The following is a 24,487-nucleotide window of genomic DNA, read 5'->3' on the forward strand; positions in this document are numbered from 1 at the left end:
TTTCCAGCCTATCTATATCCTTCTGTAGCTTCTGACAATGCTCCTCACTATCTGCAAGTCCTGCCAATTTTGTGTCGTCCGCAAACTTACTGATCACCCCAGTTACACCTTCTTCCAGATCGTTTATATAAATCACAAACAGCAGAGGTCCCAATACCATGTGCTGAAACGATTGTGTGCGATGATAAATTTTACTTCAGCAGGTTTTTACTAAAATGGGCCCTTTTTGTGTTTTACATAAATATCTTCACTAAAGTTCGGCATTTCTAAATCTAAATATCTCGTCTGGATGCAGAAGAGTTTCTGCCTTTTGGAATCTCGACAAGACAGCATGGAGGCTGCACCGTGGAGGGATTCCTCCCGGGCCTGGCTCCCTCTTTAGCAGGGAGAACAGTACGCACACTGGTCTTTCATCTTTTCAATACAGACATTCTGCTTTTCTATTCTTTCTGCTGGTGAGCTGAAGCACCCACCAAGCAATGCGGTTTATTAAATTCCGGTTTGATCCAACTATCTGTCCAAGCATTTGTTCCTGATCCAGCAGTACTACAAATCTTAATTTTCACCCTTGTATTCAAACCCCTCCATAATCTTTTGACTGTCTTCACGCGATATAAAGTATATCTATTAGTGTCACATGTAAAAGTTTATTTATTTATTAATCACAAGTAATGCTTACATTAACACTGCAATGATGTTACTGTGAAATTACCCTAGTTGCCACACTCCAGCACCTGTTCGGGTCAATGCACCTAACCAGCACGTCTTTCAGAATGTGGGAATGTACATTAATGTTGGCTGACATTAACACTGCAGTGAAGTTACTGTGAAAATCCCCTAGTCGCCACACTCCGGTGCCTGTTCAGGTACACTGAGGGAGAATTTAGCACGGCCAATGCACCTCACCAGCATGTCTTTTGGACTGTGGGAGGAAACTGGAGCACCCGGGGGAAACCCACACAGACACGGGGAGAATGTGCAGACTCCGCACAGACAGTGGCCCAAGCCGGGAATCGAACCGGGTCCCTGGCACTGTGAGGTAGCAGTGCTAACTATTATGCCACTGGCAGCCGTACCTGTAGTTACCTAAATCCCATTGTGCGGAATTCCCCCTCCAAACCTTTCCACCTCTTCTGACCTTTTAAGATACATTTTAGAAACTGTTTCTTTGACCAAACCTTTGTCCTAATGTCTTGTGCATCAATTTTCGATTGTTAGCACTCCTGTCAAACCTGTTAAAGGTGAAATGGAACAATGCAAGTTTAGTTTTTGGTGTTGCATGTAAATAGGAAATACTTACAAGATGAACATAAGGCACAAAGTATCCAAAGAGTGCAGCTGGGATTCCAAACGCCCAGATGCGATATCCTAGGAATTTCCATATCTTCACATTGAAAATTTTTTTTATGTTCAGTTTTCGTCTCGAGGACTTACTGTGGTTGCTCACTGGGATGAGGGGTTTGTAAGTGAATCCAACCAGAAACAACACAAACATGAAGGCACTGAGGACACGCAGAGTATGGGCGAGTCCAATCTTTGGCAGCAGCTTTGTCAAGAGCAAAGGTAAGACTATGGTGAAGACACTGCTGCCCGCTGTGACAATACCATTCACCAGGCCCAAGCGCTGCTTGAAATAGTGTCCCAGAATCACGAGAGATGGTTGATAAGCAAATGAAGAACCACAACCAAACACGACTCCGTATGTAAAATACATGGGCTCCAGGGACCTGCATTCAACACAACGTGGAGTGGTAGGGGAAAGATAAAAAGAGTGGAAAAAAAACATCAGTTGTAAGTTTGAAGTTGCAAGCAAAACTAAACAAGTTACAACGCGCTATATTCTATAATAGAATCCCTACAGTGCAGGAGGAAGCCATTTGGTCCATCGAGCCTGCACTGACCACAATCCCACCCAGGCCCTCTCCCCATAATCCCATGTATTTACCCTGCTAGTCCCCCTGACACTGAGGGGCAATTTAACATGGCCAATTAACCTCACCCGCACATCGTTGGACTGTGGAAGGAAACCGGAGCACCCGGAGGAAACCCACGCAGACACGGGGAGAATGTGCAGACTCCACACAGACAGTGAGCCGAGGTCGGAATTGAACCCGGGTCCCTGGTGATGTGAGGCAGTAGTGCTAACCACTGTGCCATTATGGCTTGTACCGTGGCATTTATACAATTTTATAAATTAGAGAAAATATATCAGGATGAATCTGTGATCCGCTTATGCTCAAGAAACAGACTCCAAAATATCATAAGACCATAAGACATAGGAGCAGAATTAGGCCACTCGGCCCATCGAGTCTTCATCGTCGTTCAATCATGGCTGATATTTTTCTCATCCCCATTCTCCTGCTTTTTCCCCATAACCCCTGATCTCCTTATTAATCAAGAACCTATCTATCTATGTCTTAAAGACACTCAATGAATGGCCTCCACAGCCTTATGCAGCAAAGAGTTCCACAGATTCACCACTCTCTGGCTGAAGAAATTCCTCCTCATCTCTGTTTTAAAGGATCATCCTTTAGCTTGAGGTTGTACCCTTTGGTTCTAGTTTTTCCTACTAGTGGAAACATTCTCTCCACATCCACTCTATCCAGGCCTCGCAGTATCCTGTAAGTTTCAATAAGATCCCCCCTCATCCTTCTAAATTCCAACGAGTATAGACCCAGAGTCCTCAACCGTTACTCATACAACAAGCTCTTCATTCCAGGGATCATTCTTGTGAACCTCCTCTGGACCCTTTCCAAGACGAGCATATCTTTCCTTAAATACGGGGCCCAAAACTGCTCACAATACTCCAAATGGGGCCTGACCAGAGCCCTATACAGCCTCAGAAGTACATCCCTGCTCTTGTATTCTAGCCCTCTTGACATGTATACTAACATTGCATTTGCCTTCCTAACTGCCGACTGAACCTGCACGTCAACCTTAAGAGAATCTTGAATGCCTCCATTCCTTCTACCAAAGTGCATAACTTCACACTTTTCCACATTATATTCCATCTGCCACTTCTTTGCCCATTCTCCTAATCTATTCCAGTCCTTCTGCAGTCCCCCTGCTTCCTCAATACTACCTGTCCCTCTACATATCTTTGTATCATCTGCAAACTTAGCAACAGTGCCACATGATCAGCTGGGCATAAAAGTATTGTTAAAGATCACCCATTTCCAAACAAATCTCAGGCACATCGGAGAGTTCATTCCAACCCTTGCTCCATTCTCATTATGGTCAAAGTAAGGTTTTTCCGACAACTGAGAGACAGGCGTCTGGGGCAGTAGCATTAATATAGGTCTAGGAAAAGCTAAATCACTCTGGCAACAGCGCTAAGAAGGGGCTTCTTCTCGTTTTCTTTCCTCATGGCAAGAAGCTCTATGAATTCAATGCAGTTAATCATTCACAGGGTCTCCCCTTGCAAACTGTTATCAGTAGTTGTGTTGGGTCAGGAAGGCTCGATCACTGAGCTGGACAATGCCGAGGAGATATTACAGCAAGGTGTTGTGGTTGATTGTGTTAAAGAATCTAGCGGATGAGGTGCGATATTACACCGCCATGGTTACTGTCACAGGATGCTGTCTGGGACTTTGGTTAGGATTGATTTAATGTTGTGAGGAGGGGAGGAGGATGGGGGGGAGCTGGAGTGGATGAACCCACAACCCTTACAAGAGTTGCTGCATCAATCTTCTTTTTTTCTTTTCACCAGAGAGGCATGGTGGCACAGTGGTTAGCACTGCTGCCTCACAGCGCCAGGGTCCCAGGTTCAATTCCGGCCTCGGGTCATTGTCTGTGTGGAGTTTGCATGTTCTCCCCATGTCTGCGTGGGTTTCCTCCGGGTGCTCCGGTTTCCTCCCACAGTCCAAAGATGTGCGGGTTAGGTTGATTGGCCATGCTCATGGCCCAGCATATCCCCCACTTTACCATTACCGTCAAGCCAGGGGATTAACCCTGGTTCAGTGAAGAATGCAGGAGGGCATGCCAGGAGCAACACCAGGCATACGTATAAATGAGGTGTCAAGCTGGTGAAGCTACAACACTACTTGCAAGCCAAAGAACATAAGCAGCAAGTAATAAACAGAGCTAATTAATTCAATAACCATTGGATCAGATCCAAGCTCTGCAGTCCTTCCACATCCAGCTGTGAAGGGTGGTGGGCAATTAAACAACCTACTGGAGGAGGAGGGTCCACAAACATCCCCATCCTCAATGATGGAGGAGCCCAGCACATCAGTGCAAAAGATAAGGCTGAAACCTTCACACAAATCTTCAGCCAGAAGTGCTAAGTGGATGATCCATCCTGGCCTCCTCTCGAGGTCCCCAGCATCAGATGTCAGTCCAGCTAATTCAATTCACTCCGCATGATAGCAGGAAACAACTGAAGACATTGAATACTGCAAAGGCAATAGGCCCTGACAACATTCTGGCAATACTAAAGATGTGCTCCAGAACTTGCCGTGCTCCTAGCCAAGCTGTTCCAGTACAGCTACAACACTGGCATCTACCCGGCAATGTGGAAAATTGCCCAGGTATGTTCTGTACACATGAAACAGGACAAATCCAACCCGGCGAATTACTGCCCAATCAGTCCATTCTCGATCATCAGCAAAGTGATGGAAGGGATGATAAACAGCGCTATCAAGCTGCATTTACTCAGCAATAACCTGCTCACTGATTCTCAGTTTGGATTCCGTCGGGGTCACTCAGCTCCTGACTTCATTACAGCCTTGATTCAAACATGGACAATAAAGCTGAGCTTCAGAGGTGAGGTGAGCGTGATTGCCCTTTACATTACGGCAGCATTTAACCGAGTGAGGCATCAAGGCGCCCAAACAAAACTGGAGTCAATGGCAACTGGGGGAAAGCTCTCTGCTAGTTGGAGTCATGTCTGGCATGAAGGAAGATGGTTGTGGTGGTTGGAGGTCAACCATTTCAGTTCTAGGACATCACTGCAGGAGTTCCTCAGGGTAGCGTCCTAGGCCCAACTATCTTCAGCTGCTTCATCAATGACCTGCCTTCCATCATAAGGTCAGAAGTGGGGATGTTCACAGAGCGAGTTACGTATGGTATGATTTGTATGGATAGCATGCAAAACAATACTTTTCACTGTATCCAAGTTAATGCAACAATAATAAATCAAATCAAACGTTCAGCATCACTCATGACTCCTCCTGAAGCAGACAATGTCCAAATGCAGCAAGACTTGAACAATATCCAGTGTTGGGCTGAGAAGCAGCAAGTAACATTTGCGCCACACAAGTGTCAGGCAATGACCATCTCCAACAAGAGACAATCTAACCATCGACCCTTGACATTCAATGGCATTATCATCACTGAATCCCCACAAACAACATTCTGCTGTGCTGCTGACCCCAGCCTGCACCCCCAACAGTACCCCCCCCCCTCCCCCACACCACTTACAAGTGGCCTGACTCATTTCTTGATCCTGAAACTCCAGTAGGTGTTTTTCCTGCAATAGCCACCACTCATGCTGCAGTGTTGCTGAGCACAGGAGCTGCCTGCCAGCCTCCGGCCGGCATCGCTAGGCTGGTGAGACTTCTGTCCCTGGGATCTTGAATCCAGGGAAGGCCCATCTGATTTGAAGTGTGGTTTGGGGGGTACGGGGAAGGCTTCCTGAAAAGTGGCAGCGTGGGTCTCTCGCCATCTCTCCAGCCAAGGCCCCCAGTGCCTCAACAAGATTGTGCCCAATGTTTCCTAAAAGATCTTTTTAATTTGCAATCCACAGGGGAGCAGCCAATGTTAAAAATGCTCCTAAAAGCACATATTTGAAGTATCTACAGGAACAGAAGAACAGTTACCATAAATTTAGCGCAAAACATTCAAAGCACGCAGCTGAAAACTCACTTGACAAATGAACTTGAAATGAGTCCGATGAAAGCCACCGCAGCTCCGACTGTTGCAGTCTTCCTGCATCCGTAAAGGTCCGTGAAAACACTGACGATAGGCGAGCAGAAGAAAATCATTCCCATGGACAATGAGCCAACCCATGCTGCAGAGAAAGAAGACACATATAACACACTGAACGCTAATAATGCTTTGCTATTGTCTCCCAGCAAACCAACATCCTACATTAAGACGGATCCTCTGCATGTTCTGGGCTATTCATTTTTCTGGAGCAGTACTCCAGAAACAAAGATAATTAAACTCAATGCAAACGCCTCCATTAATCTACAACTTCCCTCTTGCCTTTACGACCATAAATTGGAAATTTGGCATGTCAGCTATGACTCTCGCCAACTTTTACAGGTGCACCATAGAAAGCATTCTTTCTGGTTGTATCACAGCTTGGTTATGGCTCCTGCTCTGTCCAAGACCGCAAGAAACTACAAAAGGTCGTGAATGCAGCCCAATCCATCACGCAAACCAGCCTCCCATCCATTGACTCGGTCTACACTTCCCGCTGCCTCGGAAAAACAGCCAGCATTATTAAGGACCCCACGCATCCCGGACATTCTCTCTTCCACCTTCTTCCTGCGGGAAAAAGATACAAAAGTCTGAGGTCACATACCAACTGACTCAAGAACAGCTTCTTCACTGCTGCTGTCAGATTTTTGAATGGACCTACCTTGCATTAAATTGATTTTTCTCTACACCCTAGCTATGACTGTAACACTACATTCTACACTCTCTCATTTCCTTCTCTACGAACGGTATGCTTTGTCTGTATAGCACGCAAGAAACAATACTTTTCACTGTGACAATAATGAATCAAATCAAATAAATGTTGTCAAGAAGCTTCACGTAGAAGAGTATGGGTAGTAATTAAAATTCCAAGGTGTTTAAGAAGGGCAGGGCATATACAGACACAAACGCAATTTACAAGATAATGGTTGGAATGCGAGTCTTTACAGGTAATCAAGTCTTAAAGATACAGACAATGTGAGTGGAGAGAGGGCCAAGCACAGGTTAAAGAGATGTGTATTGTCTCCAGCCAGGACAGTTAGTGAGATTTTGCAACCCAGGCAAGTCATGTGGGTTACAGATAGTGTGACATGAACCTAAGATCCCGGTTGAGGCCGTCCTCATGTGTACGGAACTTGGCTATCAGTTTCTGCTCAGCGATTCTGCATTATCGTGTGTTGTGAAGGCTGCCTTGGAGAACGCTTACCCGAAGATCAGAGGCCGAATGCCTGTGACTGCTGAAGTGTTCCCCGATAGGAAGAGAACACTCCTGCCTGGTGATTGTCGAGCGGTGTTCATTCATCCGTTGTCGTAGCGTCTGCATGGTTTCCCCAATGTAAAATGCCTCGGGACATCCTTTCTTATGAAAATCACCAGGCAGGAGTGTTCCCATCCAGTCGGGAAACACTTCAGCAGTCACGGGCATTCAGCCTCTGATCTTCGGGTAAGCGTTCTCCACGACAACCTTCATGACACACGACAACGCAGAATCGCTGAGCAGAAACGGATAGCCAAGTTCCGCACACAAGGACGGCCTCAACCGGGATCTTGGATTCATGTCGCACTACCTGTAACCTCCACGACTTGCCTGGGCTTGCAAAATCTCACTAACTGGCCCGGCTAGAGACAATACACACCTCTTTAACCTGTGCTTAACCCTCTCTCCACTCACATTGTTTGTATCTTTAAGACTTGATCACCTGTAAAGACTCGCATTCCAACCATTATCTTGTAAATTGAGTTTGTGTCTTTATATGTCCTGTTTGTGAACACAAGTCCTCACTCACCTGATGAAGGAGCTTGAGACTCCGAAAGCTCATGCTACCAAATAAACTTGTTGGACTTTAACCTGGTGTTATGAGACTTCTTACTGTGCTTACCCCAGTCCAACGTCGGCATCTCCACATCACAGGAGAGGTGCCAGAGGCCTGAAGGACAGCTATAATGTGGTACCATTATTCCAGAAGGGAAATAGGGATGAACCAGGTAATTACAGGCCAATGAGTCTAACATCAGTGGTAGGGAAATTATTGGAAATAATTCCGGGGGACACAATTAATCTCCACTTGGAGAGGCAAAGATTAATCATAGTCAGCATGGCTTTACCGGGGGAGATCATGTCTAACAAACTTGATTGAATTTTTTAAGAAGGTGACTGGTTGTGTAGATGAGGGTAGTACAGTTGATGTCTTCAGTAAGGCTTTTGACAAGGTCTCTCATGGGACACTGGTCAAGAAGGTACAAGAGTCCATAGGATCCAGGGCAATTTGGATCCAAAATTGGCTTAGTGACAAGAGGCAGAGTGTGATGGTCAAAGGTTGTTTGAAAGCCCAGGTGCAGTGCTGTACTGCAGGGAGCAGTGCTGGCTCCCTTGCTGTTTGTAATGTACATTAATGATCTAGATGTGAAAGTGGGAGGTATGATCAGTAAGTTCATAGATGACATGAAAGGATGGCAGAGGCGGGAACTTTCATAGCATTTTAGAAGCATTTGAAACCCCACAGCTTACAAGGCCACAGGACCAAACACTGGCCAGCACAAACATGATGGGTCGAAGGGCCTCTTTCTGTGCTGCATGTCTCTACGGTTTAAGAGAGATTAGCGAATGCACCGTTGAAAAGTGAAGCAGTTTACTGAAGGAGTTCCAGAAAACAAGTCCCAGATGGTTGAAAGTTCAGTTATTGAAGGAATAACAAATGCTGCAGAATTAAAGGGTAAAGGGTACAAAGGCAGACAGAGGGAAGCTGCAGAGAAAGGGTGAGGTGAGGCAATGGGGATATTTATGGACATAGAAGAGGAAAAAACAAGGGGGTGAAAGGTTATTGGGGTTCGGTAGGAATGTGGAGTTGAGGTTATTGCAGTGGAGCAGGCTCGAGGGGCCAAGTGGCCTACTCCTGCTCCTAATTTGTATGTTCGCATGATTTTAAATTTGTGCCATGGAAGAGAAGGTGGGGGCAGGAGTGGAATGGGTAACCCGATTCATTGAGAGTGGGAACGGAAGGGATGAAGCGGAATGCCACTTTTACACCGACCCCATTTTACTCTCCACTGACTTCAAAGATTGTTCCCCCTAGCCCCACAAGGAAAACTTGGGCCGTTGCTAACCAGGCCTTCTCACACCAGCACAACTGACCCATATCCTCCCCACAACCCCTTCACTGCAAACAAAGGTTTCCCAATCCCAACTTCCCTCCCAATTAGCTACCATTCCCTCAGGTCCCCAGCAGCTGTCTCCTGCCTCCCAAAAACCCGGTCTGGCCCACCAGCCCGAGCATCTCTGCCAATGGCTTCGGGTAGGAGGCAGGTTGGCAAATTTGAACCAAATGCAGGAGTTAAAATAGGCCGGGCCTCATACTGGCAACTGTTGTGGTCATAGCCTCTCACTCTGGCCCCCATATTACTAACCCAAGTGAACTCCGGGGCTACAACACGAGGTGTGCAGTAGGTAGGGCACATTTCAGTGTGACGTGCCTACTAAATGAAAGTCACGACCTTCTGCTTCACAAAATTTCACTGGTCTCTGGTAATAGGTTCCCTTGAACAGAATGTTTGTGGCTGCCCCATTTCTGAAGCACTCTTGAAAATATATAAACAGAATGTGCAGGCAAAAGATACATGCATTTGTGTAAACACAGTATGTACAATGTACGTACGGAACTCCCAAAACAAAATGTACCCTCATTCCATTGGCAAAGTCCAAGCTTTAGGTTGTGATAAGTTTGGAACTAATCTTTGATCTTATTGACTGTGCATAAGTAACAAGTTACTAAATTTCTGGAAGTTACTTCAGAAAAGCTTTCAATGAAATCACTGCAAAACCACATGACATTATATTGTTTATAATATGATGGCATATATTTGAGTCCAGGCAACTTTAGAACATAGAACATAGAACATAGAACATTACAGCGCAGAACAGGCCCTTCGGCCCACGATGTTGCACCGACCAGTTAAAAAAAAACAGTGACTCTCCAACCTAAACCAATTTCTTTTCGTCCATGAACCTATCTACGGATCTCTTAAACGCCCCCAAACTAGGCGCATTTACTACTGATGCTGGCAGGGCATTCCAATCCCTCACCACCCTCTGGGTAAAGAACCTACCCCTGACATCGGTTCTATAACTACCCCCCCTCAATTTAAAGCCATGCCCCCTCGTGCTGGATTTCTCCATCAGAGGAAAAAGGCTATCACTATCCACCCTATCTAAACCTCTAATCATCTTATATGTTTCAATAAGATCCCCTCTTAGCCGCCGCCTTTCCAGCGAAAACAATCCCAAATCCCTCAGCCTCTCCTCATAGGATCTCCCCTCCATACCAGGCAACATCCTGGTAAACCTCCTCTGCACCCTCTCCAAAGCCTCCACATCCTTCCTGTAATGTGGGGACCAGAACTGCACACAGTACTCCAAGTGCGGCCGCACCAGAGTTGTGTACAGTTGCAACATAACGCTACGACTCCTAAATTCAATCCCCCTACCAATAAACGCCAAGACACCATATGCCTTCTTAACAACCTTATCTACTTGATTCCCAACTTTCAGGGATCTATGCACACATACACCTAGATCCCTCTGCTCCTCCACACTATTCAAAGTCCTCCCGTTAGCCCTATACTCAACACAACTGTTATTCCTACCAAAGTGAATTACCTCACACTTCTCCGCATTAAACTCCATCCGCCACCTCTCGGCCCAACTTTGCAACCTGTCTAAGTCTTCCTGCAGACTACGACACCCTTCCTCACTGTCTACCACACCACCGACTTTGGTGTCATCAGCAAATTTGCTAATCCACCCAACTATACCCTCATCCAGATCATTAATAAATATTACAAACAGCAGTGGCCCCAAAACAGATCCCTGAGGTACACCACTTGTAACCGCACTCCATGATGAATATTTATGATTGATCCCTGAGGTACACCACTTGTAACCGCACTCCATGATGAATATTTATGATTGATACAGTTATATAACACCTGACCACAACATCAAAGGGTCGGGTAATGCTTATTATTGAAGTTTAGTATCTGTTTATATCCCAAATGTATCAACCATTCTGTGCCAGTGCATCGCAGCAAAGGTAATGAGAGAAAGAAACACTGCTGCCTCACAGTGCCAGGGACCCGGGTTCAATTCCTGGCTTGGATCATTGTGTGGAATTTGCACGTTCTCCCCATCTCTGCATGCGTTTCCTCCAGTGCTCTGGTTTCCTCCCACTGTCCAAAGAGATGCATTGGCCATGCTAAATTCTTCCTCAGTGTACCTGAGCAGGCGCCAGAGTGTGGTGACTAGAGGATTTTCACAGTAACTTCATTGCAGTGTTAATGTAAGCGTACTTGTGACTAATAAATAAACTTTTTAGTTTGAACTGATATCCAGGCACAGCGAAGCTGACCACCCCAAAGCGCGCTGGGTGTTAATCTCTTACACCTGAATTGCGATTGCTTGCATAACCAAGAGCCGCAGGGGGCATGTCGAGGTATTGCACAAGTTACAATCTCCCTGAGCTCATTCTCCGGGTTCACACGGATCACTCTGGCTCCTGGGCACACACCATGATTTAAAGAATCAGGGCTGATTTACTCCCACCTGGCTGAATACTTTTTTGCAAGTTGAGGGTGGGGGAGGGGGGGGGGGGGGGTTGGAATGGGAAACGAACAAGTGACCCTGGACTGTCTTCATTTCAATCATTCCTACACCTCCTGGCATTATCGCAGAAACACTAGCAATTCCCATACTTCCCAATTTCCAAAGTGGAGGCAGAGTCTTTGGGGAGTGAAGAAAACATGTCCATCAACTCGAGACAATTGCAAGACGTCACTGAGAAGGGTCTAGGGCGCTTGCTCTGCTCTTTGCAATACCTTTAGAATGCGGGAGAATGACAAATGTTTTGTTATCATGAAAGGCCAATTCCGCACGTAGTGCTGATATTTGCTTTTCCATCTCTATTGGGACATCAGATTAATAATTGATAACACACGCTACTTGTAGAATTTCCTGGTAATCAACTGCAAATATTTTCACAGTGTAGATTAGGACGCACACTTTTGTTTTCCATTTCCATCCTGAAAGATCATGCAATTCCTGCTTCCAAGTTCTCAAAAAGGGGACAAGGTTGAATTGAATTGAAGTGATTGATTATCGTCACATGTATTGGGATACAGTGAAACGTATGGTTGAGACCCCAGTGCAGAACTGAGAGTGCGCCAGACTGTCGGGGGTGCCATCCCTCAGATGAAGGGACAAAAAGAGGTCCCCATCTGCCTTTCAAGAGGACATTGAAAGATCCCATGGCATAATTTCAAAGAAATGCAAGTTATGCGAGGTGTCCTGGCCAAGATTAATATCCTAACCAACATCACTAAAACACAGATCATTTCATCACGATCACAAATGCTTATGGGAGTTTGCTGAGAGTTAACTGGCCACCACAAATTTTACATTGCAACACTGATTATATTTCAAAAGCCTTTAATTGGCTGCAAACTGCTTTGGGTCATTTGGGGGATTTCAAATGCAAGTCCTTTCCTTTAATTAACTACTACTATGGGGAGGGATAGCACTGCTGCCCCACAGCACCGGGGGGTGGGGGTGGGGGGGGGGGCGCAGGGGGCAGCACAGTGGATAGCACTGCTGCCCCACAGCGCCAGGGACCCAGGTTTGATTCCCGGCTTGGGTGACTGTCTGTGTGGAGTTTGCACATTCTCCCCATGTCTGCATGGGTTTCCTCCGGGTGCTCTGGTTTGTTTCCTTCCATGTGCTGGTTAGGTGCATTGGCCATGCTGAATTCTCCCTCAGTGTACCCGAACAGGCGCCGGAATGTGGCGACTAGGGGGTTCTCACAGTAATTTCATTGCTGTGTTAATGTAAGCCTACTTGTGACACTAATAAACTTAAGAATGCTCATGTGGAGACCCTGTGTAATCATAGAAACTAGAAGCAGGAATAGGCCATTCGGCCCTTCGAGCCTGATCTGCCAATCATTTTGATCATGGCTGATCATCAAATTCAATATTCTGATCCTGCCTTCCCCCGCACATCCCTTGATCCCTTGAGCCACATGAGCTATATCTATAGAAACACAGAATCATTTCCCATCCCTCAGGACCCACCCTCCTTTCTTCCTCCTGCTGCCAGGGGAACGGCTCAGATCAGGGAAACATGAGATGGAGCAGTGCAGGGGGAAGGGGGAGCAATTTCAGGGATCATGCCAAGAATAGGGCACGAGTCCGATTTAAATAACCTGCAGTCACTTGCTTGCTACCTATCTATTTTCAAACCCATCCTGTCTCAACATCATTGTGCAGAAAAGCATTGGGTCTGAGTTTTATCCTTCAAATGAAATCCCTATCCAACCGTCAACTCCACCTTGAACAAGTTATTCAAGCACTTTACCTCACAAAGCAAAATGCTGCAGCTGCTGGCATTCCGAATTAGAAATAGACTAATGCTGACAAAGCACTCAGCCAGGTTAGCCAGCCTCTCGGCCAAGTGGCAGGTCAGGTGATTATTTCAGGATCAGGACCTGTCTGGAAGATCTTACAGATGATCAGTTTTCACGGAGGAGCAGAAAAATTGGGCCTAGGTCACATGAACATCATTTTCAATTTTTTAAAATTTAAACTTGTGGGAGGTTAGCCCAGTTGACAAGATACAAGAAATAGAGACAGGAGTCGGCCACCAGGCCCTTCAACCCTGCCACGCCAGTCAATATGATCATGGCTGATCTATGCAGGCTTCAACTCCTTTTCTGTGCCATTTCCCCACAGCCCTCTCTCCCTTCATCTGTTATCCACCTCTACCTTAAATACTTCTAATGATGCAGTCTTTACCTCCCTTTGGGGCAGAGAATCACCACCTTCAGCGGCCAACGTTTATTGCCCATTCCTAGTAGTTTGATTCAAACGAGTGCCGTTCCTTCTCAAGTATCCTCCCAGGCTGCATCCATCTGGTTCACTAACGTTCCTTAGGGAAGGAAATCTATCGTCCTTACCTGGTCTGGCCTACATGTGACTCCAGACCCACAGCAATGTGGTTGACTCTTAAGTGTCCTCAGCGATGGGCAATAAATGCTGGCCCAGCCAGCGACACCCACATCCCATGAACGAATAAAAAAAAATCACAAGGCAGTTTGCAATCGGGTGCAGTGACATGGGACTGGAGTCACGTACAGGAATTGACAGCAAATTTCCTCCTCTGAAAGAACAGTAGGGCAGCACGGTGGCACAGTGGTTAGCACTGCTGCCTCACAGCGCCAGGGACCCAGGTTCAATTCCGACCTCGGTCATTGTCTGTGCGGAGTCTGCACGTTCTCCCCGTGTCTGTGTGGGTTTCCTCCTGTTTGAGAGCAGATATCCACTCCATCTGACGAAGGAGCAGGGCTCCGAAAGCTAGTGGCATTTGCTACCAAATAAACCTGTTGGACTTTAACCTGTTGTTAAAACTCTTACTGTGTTTAGAACATAGAACATAGAAAGCCACAGCACAAACAGGCCCTTCGGCCCACAAGTTGCGCTGATCATATCCCTACCTCTAGGCCTATCTATAGCCCTCAATCCCATTAAATCCCATGTACTCATCCAGAAGTCTCTTAAAAGACCCCAACGAGTTTGCCTCCACCACCACCGACGTCAGCCTATTCCACTCACCCACCACCCTCTGAGTGAAAAACTTACCCCTGACATCTCCTCTGTACCTACCCCCCAGCACCTTAAACCTGTGTCCTCTCGTAGCAACCATTTCAGCCCTTGGAAATAGCCTCTGAGAGTCTACCCTATCCAGACCTCTCAACATCTTGTAAACCTCTATCAGGTCACCTCTCATCCTTCGTCTCTCCAGGGAGAAGAGACCAAGCTCCCTCAACCTATCCTCATAAGGCATGCCCCCCAATCCAGGCAACATCCTTGTAAATCTCCTCTGCACCCTTTCAATGGCTTCAACATCTTTCCTGTAATGAGGTGACCAGAACTGCGCGCAGTACTCCAAGTGGGGTCTAACCAGGGTCCTATAAAGCTGCAGCATTATCTCCCGACTCCTAAACTCAATCCCTCGATTAATGAAGGCTAGTACGCCGTACGCCTTCTTGACCGCATCCTCCACCTGCGAGGCCGATTTAAGAGTCCTATGGACCCGGACCCCAAGGTCCTTCTGATCCTCTACACTGCTAAGAATGGTACCCTTCATATTATACTGCTGCTTCATCCCATTGGATGAAGATCTTACAGATGATCAGTTCCTTTACCCCAGTCCAACGCCGGCATCTCCACATCAAGACTTCTGAATGGACAGACCCTACCTCGCATTAAGTTGATCTTTCTCTACACCCTATGACTGTAACACTACATTCTGCACTCTCTCGTTTCCTTCTCTATGAAAGGTATGTTTTGTCTGTATAGCGTGCAAGAAACAATACTTTTCACTGTATGTTAATACACGTGACAATAATAAATCAAATCAAATAAATTTTAACTTTAAACTTTAACAGAATAAGACATAGCTAGCAGAGTGGTGTGAAAAATAAACACTCCCCTCTTGTAAAACTGGCAGTATTTAGGCAAAGTATTCAGGCAACTGTATTGGTGGAGATATCACTAGCTCACAGCACAGGCCTGGTCACCAGCACTAAAACACTGAACAATGAAAGGGAACAGTTCATGGTTGTTAAAAGTACAGCAGAAGCCCAGCTCTGCTGGCCTTTCGTGGGATCAAAGGTTTTCCTGTGGTGAGCGATGAGTCATGGGTACCCTTGAACATTTCCCTTTTTCACTGAGGGAGGGGGTTGGGGGTAAGATGGTACATATGTGTGTGTGTAACATCCTCAAACCATCCCAATGATTCCAGTTGAAACCAGCTGGAGCGAAGCCCAGAGTCTTGACTCAGGACAGCAGCCTGGACAAGAGATACCTTTATTCCTCACTATGGGAAAACTAAAAGTAACATTCAGTAGAGAATGGAAAATGCTGACCCAACAACAGATCAGCTTTTTCCCAAATGGAATTGATACCATGATCCTCACAAAACCGCTCATCTAGAACAACTAAGAACAGTACATCAACAGGACAGGCCCTTTGGCCCTCCAGGCCTACGCTGATCACGTTATAGAATCCTACAGCGCAGAAGGAGGCCATTTGGCTCATCAAGTCTGCACCAACCACAATCCCACCCAGGCCCCATCCCCACAACACCATGCATTTACCCTAGCTAGTCCCCCTAACACTAAGGGGCAATTTAGCATGGCCAATCCAACTAACCCGCACATCTTTGGACTAGACACTGTCCTATTCTAGACCAACCGCCGGTATCTCTCGGTACCCGTAAGTTCATGTGTCTATCCAGATAAGTCTTAAATGTTGCGAATGTGTCTGTCTCAACCACCTCACTTGGCAGTGCATTCCAGGCCCTCAACACTCTCTGTGTAAAAAAACCTCCCCTGCACATCTCCACTGAACCTTTTCCCCCTTACCTCTAGTTTGAAGAATCGAATTAAATTCTACTTAATAACCTTGACGTATCAAGCTAAAATAAACAAATGCTTCAATTTTATCATTTCAATAAGACAAAACAAGTAAAAGGGTGAAATGTAAAGGTTTATTTGCGGTAGAGTGTGGAACATTTCTGCTTTTATTAAGGTCTAACACTCAGGAAAATTGCTAATATTGCAAGATTTTTTTAAATAGTTCTTCAGGATATCTTGAATTTTTACTTAACCCACAAGGGAGGCAGATACATGGGAACATCACAATCTGCATGCAAGCTCCCCTCCAAGCCACACAGTGTCAAAATCCCAGAATTCCTTCTCTAACAACACTGTGGGTGTACCTACACCACAGGGACTGTGGCTATTCAAGAAGGCAGCTCACCACCACCTTCTGAAGATCAATTAGGGATGGGCAATAAATGCTGACCAAGTCAGTGATGCCTACATCCTGTGAATGAATAAACAATCCCAATTAAGTCGAATCACTAGTATACTGTGGGAATCACAGCAATTGGGTGGTATGGTGGCACAGTGGTTAGCACAGCGCCAGGGATCAGGGTTCAATTCCAGACTCGGGTCACTGTCTGTGTGGAGTTTGCACATTCTCCCCATGTCTGCGTGGGTTTTGTCCTGGTGCTCCGGTTTCCTCCCACAATCCAAAGATGTGCAGATTAGGTTGATTGGCCATGGGAAATTGCCCCTTAGTTTCAGGGGGATGAGCAGGGTAAATACGTGGGGTTATGGGAATAGAGCAGAGGTGGGATTGTGGTCAGTGCAGGTTTGATGGGCTGAATGGCCTCTCTGCACTGTAGGGATTCTATGATTCTAATCAATTTGCACAGAGCATGGGCCCACCAACAGCAATGATGGAAATGATGAGATCATCTGTTTCGGGCATTGATTAAGGAATAAGTATTGGCTGGACCATCAGGAGAATCCTTTTTCAAATTGTTCATATGGGAACCTTTACACCCAGCTGAGGGGGAAGATGGGGCCTGGACTTTAACATCTCCTCCCAAAGTTTCATCTCTGATGGTGCCTTGGTTCTGCAGTGAAGAATCATAGAATCCCCACAGTGCAGAATGAGACCATTCAGCCCATCAAACCTGCACCGACAACAATCCCACCCAGGCCCTATCCCCATAGCCCCACATATTTACCATGTTAGTCCCCCTTACACTGAGGGGCAATTTAGCATGGCCAATCAACCTAATCTGCACATCTTTAGAGTGCGGGCAGATAAGTGGGGCTGAGTCCACGAAAAGATCAACCATGATCTTATTGAATGGCGGAGCAGGCCCGAGGGGCTAATGGCCTACTCCTGCTCCTCGTTCTTACGTTTTCATGAAACCAGAGCACCCGGAGGAAACCCATGCAGACACGGGAGAAGGTGCAAACCCCACACAAACAGTCACCTAGGGCCGGAATGGAACCAGAGTTCCTGGCGCTGTGAGGCAACAGTGCTAACCACCCTGTGCCACCCAGGAACACGCTTAGATTCTGTGCTTGTGTCTCAGGAAGGGGAAATGAACCCAACAGAGCAGATGTGCTGCTGCTGAAGCAGACTTTTAACTGGACCGTATACATAGAATAGTTACATGACCATCTGATTATCTGTTTATATAACAGCAATCAGGTCCTATGCAAGCTTTACACGTACATGTTGATTTGACCACAACAGATTTGTCTAGCACCTGAAACTGTTGCACTTATCTAATCTACAGACTAAAGATACCGCTATCTACCTTCAAGGTAGCCGGGCTCCAAACTCCAACTTGAAGTTCAATATAGCGACGCAGCTTCTACCTTTAATCCAGTTATTCTGAAACACATTTATATTTTACTCCCATTCAGGATTAATTAGGAATCTATAAAATCATCACACTTCACATAGCTTTCCCCATCAATGCAAATCCTCAAATGCAACAAGAGTAACAGTGATTTCTTGTGTGACATCCAAAAATAAGTACAAATTTAGGACGATGGTGCTAAAATGACACTGTTGGATACTTTGTGCTTGTCCCTCTATTACTTTATTGGAGATAATGGGCTAGAAGTGTAATTTAGCCAAAAAGACATGTGGCTTGTAGACAACTTTTACTGCTGCCCCAGACACAGGACATTATAACTTGAAAAAGCTAAGCAAGACCTCTTAGAAAGGGGGCAGACTCTAACCGCAGACACTGGGGCAGGAGGGAGGGAAATGGCTGCTAGGCTTGCAGATGCTGCTTCGGAAGTTCTAGTGCAGGCAGTGGACAGGTGGAAGGAGATCCTGCTCTCTACTCTAAGCCCACTCCCACTCGGTGAGAGAGAGCCCCCCCCGTGCACCAGTGAGAAGGAATCACAGCGGAGGAAGCCGATGTGGGGAGATTAGTTCCCAGGTCATGCTCGCAATGCTGAAAGAAATCCAATAACCTCACTGGTGTGGTCAAGCTCTGACTGTCAGAAACTATATTCCCCTTCATTCAGTAGCAGCAGTGTGTACCATCTACAAGATGCACTGCAGCAATTCACCACAGATCCTTAGACAGCACCTTCCAAACCCATGGCCACTTCCATCTAGAAGAGCAAAGGCAGGAGATACATGGGAATACCACCACCTGCAAGTTCCCCTCCAAGCCACTCACCACCCTGACTTGGAAATACAGTGGAGCCCCGATTTTACGCGCCCTGATTTAGTGCGAAATCGGATATTGCGCGATGGACCCTTTTTTAAAACTATTTCCGGTTTAGTGAATTAGCGCGACCCTGATTTAGCGCGACCCCAATAGCATTCACGATCACATTTTATGGACCCCAACCATCGCGTTAAAACGGGGCTCCATTGTATATCGCCATTCCTTCACAGTCGCTGCTTCAAAATCCTGGAATTCCCTCCCTAACAGCATTGTGGATCAACACACAGAACATGGAGTGCAGCGATTCAAGAAGGCAGCTCACCACCCCCTTCTCAAGGCCAACTAGGGATGGGCAATAAATGCTGGCCAGCCAGCATGTCCCATGTATGAATAAAAAATAAAATTCCAAGACAGTGCGGTAAACTTCACACCACCACCTTGCACATATCACCATTATAATCCGTATCTCACACCCAATACTCTTTATAGGAACTATTCCACTGAGTGCATTCTCTAAATGGCTCATGGGACTGTCACTAGCACATTCCCTGCTTTCTTGCAGAAGGTGTTGCACACAAGATCGCTCCACTACAGAGAGACCAAATCCATCAATCTATCCTCACCCCCATTGAAGAAAGTGCATCAACCACCATGGTTGAACCACTGGTAATGCTGAAGAAAATCATAGAATAGAATCATAGAATCCCTACAGTGCAGAAGGAGGCCATTCGGTCCATCGAGTCTGCACCGACAACAACCCCACCCAGGCCCTATCCCCGTAACCCCACATATTTACCCCACTAATCCCTCTAACGTACGCATCCCAGGACATTAAGGGTCAATTTAGCATGGCCAATCAACCTAACCCGCATATCTTTGGAGTGTGGGAGGAAACCGGAGCACCCTGAGGAAACCCCCACAGACACGGGGAGAATGTGTAAACTCTGCACAGACAGTGACCCAAGCCGGAAATTGAACCCAGGTCCCTGGAGCTGTGAGGCAGCAATGCTAACCACTGTGCCACCGTGCTGCCCCAAAAATGTCACACAAGATCTCTTGACATTATAGCCTTTTCCCCCCCCCCTCAAGACCTCTGCCACATCACACACACTGCATGACAAAGTGCAGCTAATTTCACCAGCTTTTGCTTACTTTGTTCTCCATTCACACTGAAAGATAAACCTTTTCCCTCCCAAGTGGCAGAAGACATGGCGATACCGTAGGCATTTCAAGAGAAGTCAACCAGTATTCCTGAATTTCCTCACACACTAGCTCACTTCCACACACCGGGTGTGCTATAGGGAAGGCTAAGAGAAGCCGTTTTGCATGTGGAGAATGAGAAGCTAAAGGAGGAGGTTAGGAAGAGCTGGGTGCCAGCTCACTGGAGGCCTTTAGAGAATTCAGGTGCCAACAGAGGACCCAGACTACCAAAGGTTGGCAACTTGTATCAGAGATTCACACAACATTTTGTCTAACATGGAACAAATGATCAGCTCCATCCAAAGCACCGTGGGTGATAATTCTCACTGAAGCTCAGATGCAGCTACTCTGCACCGACACTTCCATTCATGAGATGTGGGCATTTATTGCCCAGCCTTAACTGTCCCTGAGAAGGTGGGGGTGAGCTGCCATCTTGAATCACTGCAGTCCATGTGATGTAGGTACACCCACAGTGCTGTTAGGGAGGGAATTCCAGGATTTTGACCCAGCAACAGTGAAGGAACAATGAAATATTTCCAATTCAGGATGGTGAGTGACTTGGAGGAGAACCTTCAGATGGTGGTGTTTCAATGTATCTACTGCTCTTGCCCTTGGAATCACGAGCTTTCGGAGCGCTACTCTTTCATCAGGTGAAACCAGGAGCTCGTGATTACAAATAAACCTGTTGGACTTTAACCTGGTTTTGAGAGACTTCTTACTGTGCCCAACCCAGTCCAATGTCGGCATCACCACATCTTAGATGGTAGTGGTCATGTGTTTGTAAGATGCTGTCAATGGAGTCTTGGTGAGTTCCAGCAGTGCATCTTGCAGATGGTACACACTGCTGTTACTGTGCGTCGGTGCTGGAGAGATTGAATGTTTGTGGAAAGATTAGCAATCAAGCAGGCTGCTCTGTCCTGGATGGTGTCAAGTTTCTTGAGTGTTGTTGGAGCTGCTCCCATCCAGACAAGTGGGGTGTATTCACACTCCTGGCTTGTGCCGAGTGCAGATGGTGGATGGGGTGGGGGTGGTCAGGGGGTGAGTTACTCACCACATCATTCCTAGCCTTTGACCTGCAATGGTAATGTCATTGAACTTCAATGGGCAATGGTCAGATCCTCCCTTGCTGGTGATGGTCATTGCCTGGCACTTATGTGGTGTGAATGTTACTTACCACTTGTCACCCTAAGCCTGGATCTTGTCCAGGTCTTGCTGCATTGGAACATGAACTACTCCAGTATCTGAGGAGTCATAAATGATGTTGAACAATCAGAAAACATCCTCACTTCTGACCTTATGATGGCAGAAAGGTCATTGATGAAGCAGCTGAAGGCGGTTGGGCCTAGGACACCACCCTGAGGAACTCCATTCCCATTGACTCCAGTTTTGGTTGGGCTTCTTGATGCTACACTCGGTCAAATGCTGTCTTGATGTTTGTGAGCAGGTTATTGCTGAGCAAGTGCCCCCTGACAGTGCTGTTGATGACCCCTTCCATTACTTTACTTGATTGAGAGTAGACTGATGGGGCGGTAATAGGCCAGGTTGGATTTGTCCCGCTTTTTGTGTACAGGACATGCCTGAGTAATTTTCCACATTGCCAGATGGATGCCAGTGTCGTAGCTGTACTGGAACAGCTTGTTCTTGCGCAGAGCGACAGGTGCTGTGGAGGCAATGTCCCAAGAAAGCAGATCTGGCAGCTTGTGTGGAGAGAAAAACAGAGCTAACATTTGCAATCTCACAGCTATACAGACTCAAACGTTAGATTTCTCTCTCCACAGATGTTGTCAGACCGGCTGAGTTTTTCCAGCATTTTGTGTTTGTATTTCAGATTTCCTACATCTGCAGTATTTTGCATTTATTCCAGCAAGGCAGCCTTGAGTCAATTCCTGCTGTCCTACCAGCTGCTTGCTCTACCTGTGACGTGAATAGTGCCACACTGGACTAGACAGATTCCAGCCTACATAGAGATTCTGCAGGCAACTGTCGGCCCCTCTAGATCCAGCTCAAGGTCAGCCACCACAGTGATCCAAAATTTCCTCAACGGCAGCCTTCCACCTCTCACGCATTTCAGCGGGGTCCCAGAGGGGGAGAACCCACCGGTCTCTCAGGGCAACTTGAGAAGATCAATAAATGGCAACTTTGGCAATTGCTGAACAAATAAAATTAAAACAGGAGAATGCTGCTTAATGCATCAGCAAACAGCAGGTTCTAGCCCCAGGTTATTGATGACTCAGCCTCCCAGGCTCATAAAAGTCATTAATCATAAAATCTACCACTGAGCCGGTTGAGGAATTATCATCAATCACACAGACTTTGTGAAGGATAACCCTCCCGTTCTACAAGAAAATGGTTATCAGCCAACCCAACTCGGTTTTTATCTTGGTGACAACAACTAAAGTTAATCTCTCGAAAATGAAGGTAACCTGCCAAAGCTCCCCAGTCGAACTCATCCCACCCTGCCACCCTTTAGATGTTCATTAAATTCACTCAACATGTTCCTACATTAAGTTACTGCACAACAAATAAGTCAATCTTTAGATGTGAATTTTTATTTGCTTTGAGGGTTACATTCTTACAAAAAAACCTTTGAACCGTAAGCTATTGTAACTACATCAGTTCATTCTCATCTGAATTCCTCCATTTCTCTTCTGCTCTTTCCTTCAGCTTTCTTGTTCTATGAATGCTGTGAAAATCTCAAAATTCCCTTCACCCTCATGGACTTCTCCAGTTCAGATCTCTTGTTTTCAAAGCAGCAACTATGTAGTATCAAACCAGCTGCTTTGTAAACAAGCAGAAAATACTTGCAAAAGACTTCTTTTAAAAAGTTTATTTATTAGTGTCACAAGTAAGGCTTACATTAACGCTGCAATGAAGATACTGTGAAAATTCCCCTAGTCGCCACAGTCCGGCGCCTGTTCGGGTCAATGCACCTAACTAGCACGTCTTTCAGACTGTGGAAGGAAACTGGAGTATGCGGAGGGAACACACACAGACACGAGGAGAATGTGCAAACTCTGCACAGACAGTGACCCAAGCCGGGAATTGAAGCTGGGACCCTGGCGCTGTGAGGCAGCAGTGCTAACCACTGTGCCACCATTTCACCACCAGATTGTTTTCCAACAGGGGAGAAGATCAGCCATTGGCCGTCGGCAGGATCTGCCAGTCCTGTCAAGGTGTCTACGGCGTTTTGCATGGCTTGCTCATTCCACTGCCGTGAAAGCTGCCCTGGGGCAGGGGCGGAGGTCACCCCTGACAGGGTCATTAGTCCCCACCTTGCAGCCCTCCTCCTCACCCAACCCAATTCCACCTGTTTCTGGGAGCTAAAATTACAGTAAGAAGTTTAACAACTAAACTTCTTACTGTGTTTACCCCAGTCCAACGCCGGCATCTCCACATCACAACTAAAATTACCTCAAACGTTCAGCATTTACGTATCTTTGGACACGGAGCAAAATGCTTTTGCCACCAATTAATTACTTTCTTAAATGTAGCCACTGTTGGCAGGTAGGAAAGAAAGAAGGTATTCTCTATGTATTTAAAAAGTGATAATTCTACGCAGCATCTGATTGAATCTAAAGCTGTCATTTGGTTTTTGAGCACAAGGTTTCCAACAAAACAGCTCAACAGCCTGGAAGCAACAAAGGGCTTTGCTCTTGCACAATAAACAATTTTTTGATTCACTGAAGGTCGTCGACTATGAAAGTAAAAGTGCTGCAGATAGTTGCCCAGTCTGATTCCAACAAGTGTGAGGATCCAGAGAGCCAATTAAATCGGCAGGATTTTCTGGCAAACTACAAAAGGTCGTGAATGAAGCCCAGTCAATCTCGCAAACCAGCCTCCCATCCATTGACTCTGTCTGCGCTTCCCGCTGCCTCGGCAAAGCAGCCAGCATAATTAAGGATCCCACGCACCCCGGACATTCTCTCTTCCACCTTCTTCCGTCGGGAAAAAGATACAAAAGTCTGAGGTCACGTACCAACCGACTCAAGAACAGCTTCTTCCCTGCTGCTGTCAGACTTTTGAATGGCCCTACCTCGCAGTAAGTTGATCTTTCTCTACACCCTAGCTATGACTGTAACACTACATTCTGCACTCTCTCCTTTCCTTCTCTATGAGCGTTAAGCTCTGTCTGTATAGCGCGTAAGAAACAATACTTTCACTGTATACTAATGCATGTGACAATAATAAATCAAATCAAATGCATGCAAAGAACAAGAACAAAGAACAATACAGCACAGGAACAGGCCCTTCGGCCCTCCAAGC

At 46.3% G+C, this 24,487-nt stretch overlaps 1 protein-coding gene across 1 annotated transcript in view; it reads right to left on the reverse strand.

Annotated features, from left to right (window-relative positions):
* The window catches only part of slc16a10 (solute carrier family 16 member 10), a 139,149-nt gene that overhangs the window by 39,043 nt on the left and 75,619 nt on the right, over positions 1–24,487 (reverse strand). The window contains exons 2-3 of the mRNA XM_078212343.1: positions 5,866–6,010; positions 1,301–1,727 (exon numbers count right to left, since the gene is read on the reverse strand). Coding sequence (XP_078068469.1) covers positions 1,301–1,727; positions 5,866–6,010 — 572 coding nt within the window. The remainder of the gene's footprint in view (positions 1–1,300; positions 1,728–5,865; positions 6,011–24,487) is intronic.

Source organism: Mustelus asterias, chromosome 5, assembly GCF_964213995.1.
Source record: "Mustelus asterias chromosome 5, sMusAst1.hap1.1, whole genome shotgun sequence".
Lineage (NCBI taxonomy): Eukaryota > Metazoa > Chordata > Chondrichthyes > Carcharhiniformes > Triakidae > Mustelus > Mustelus asterias.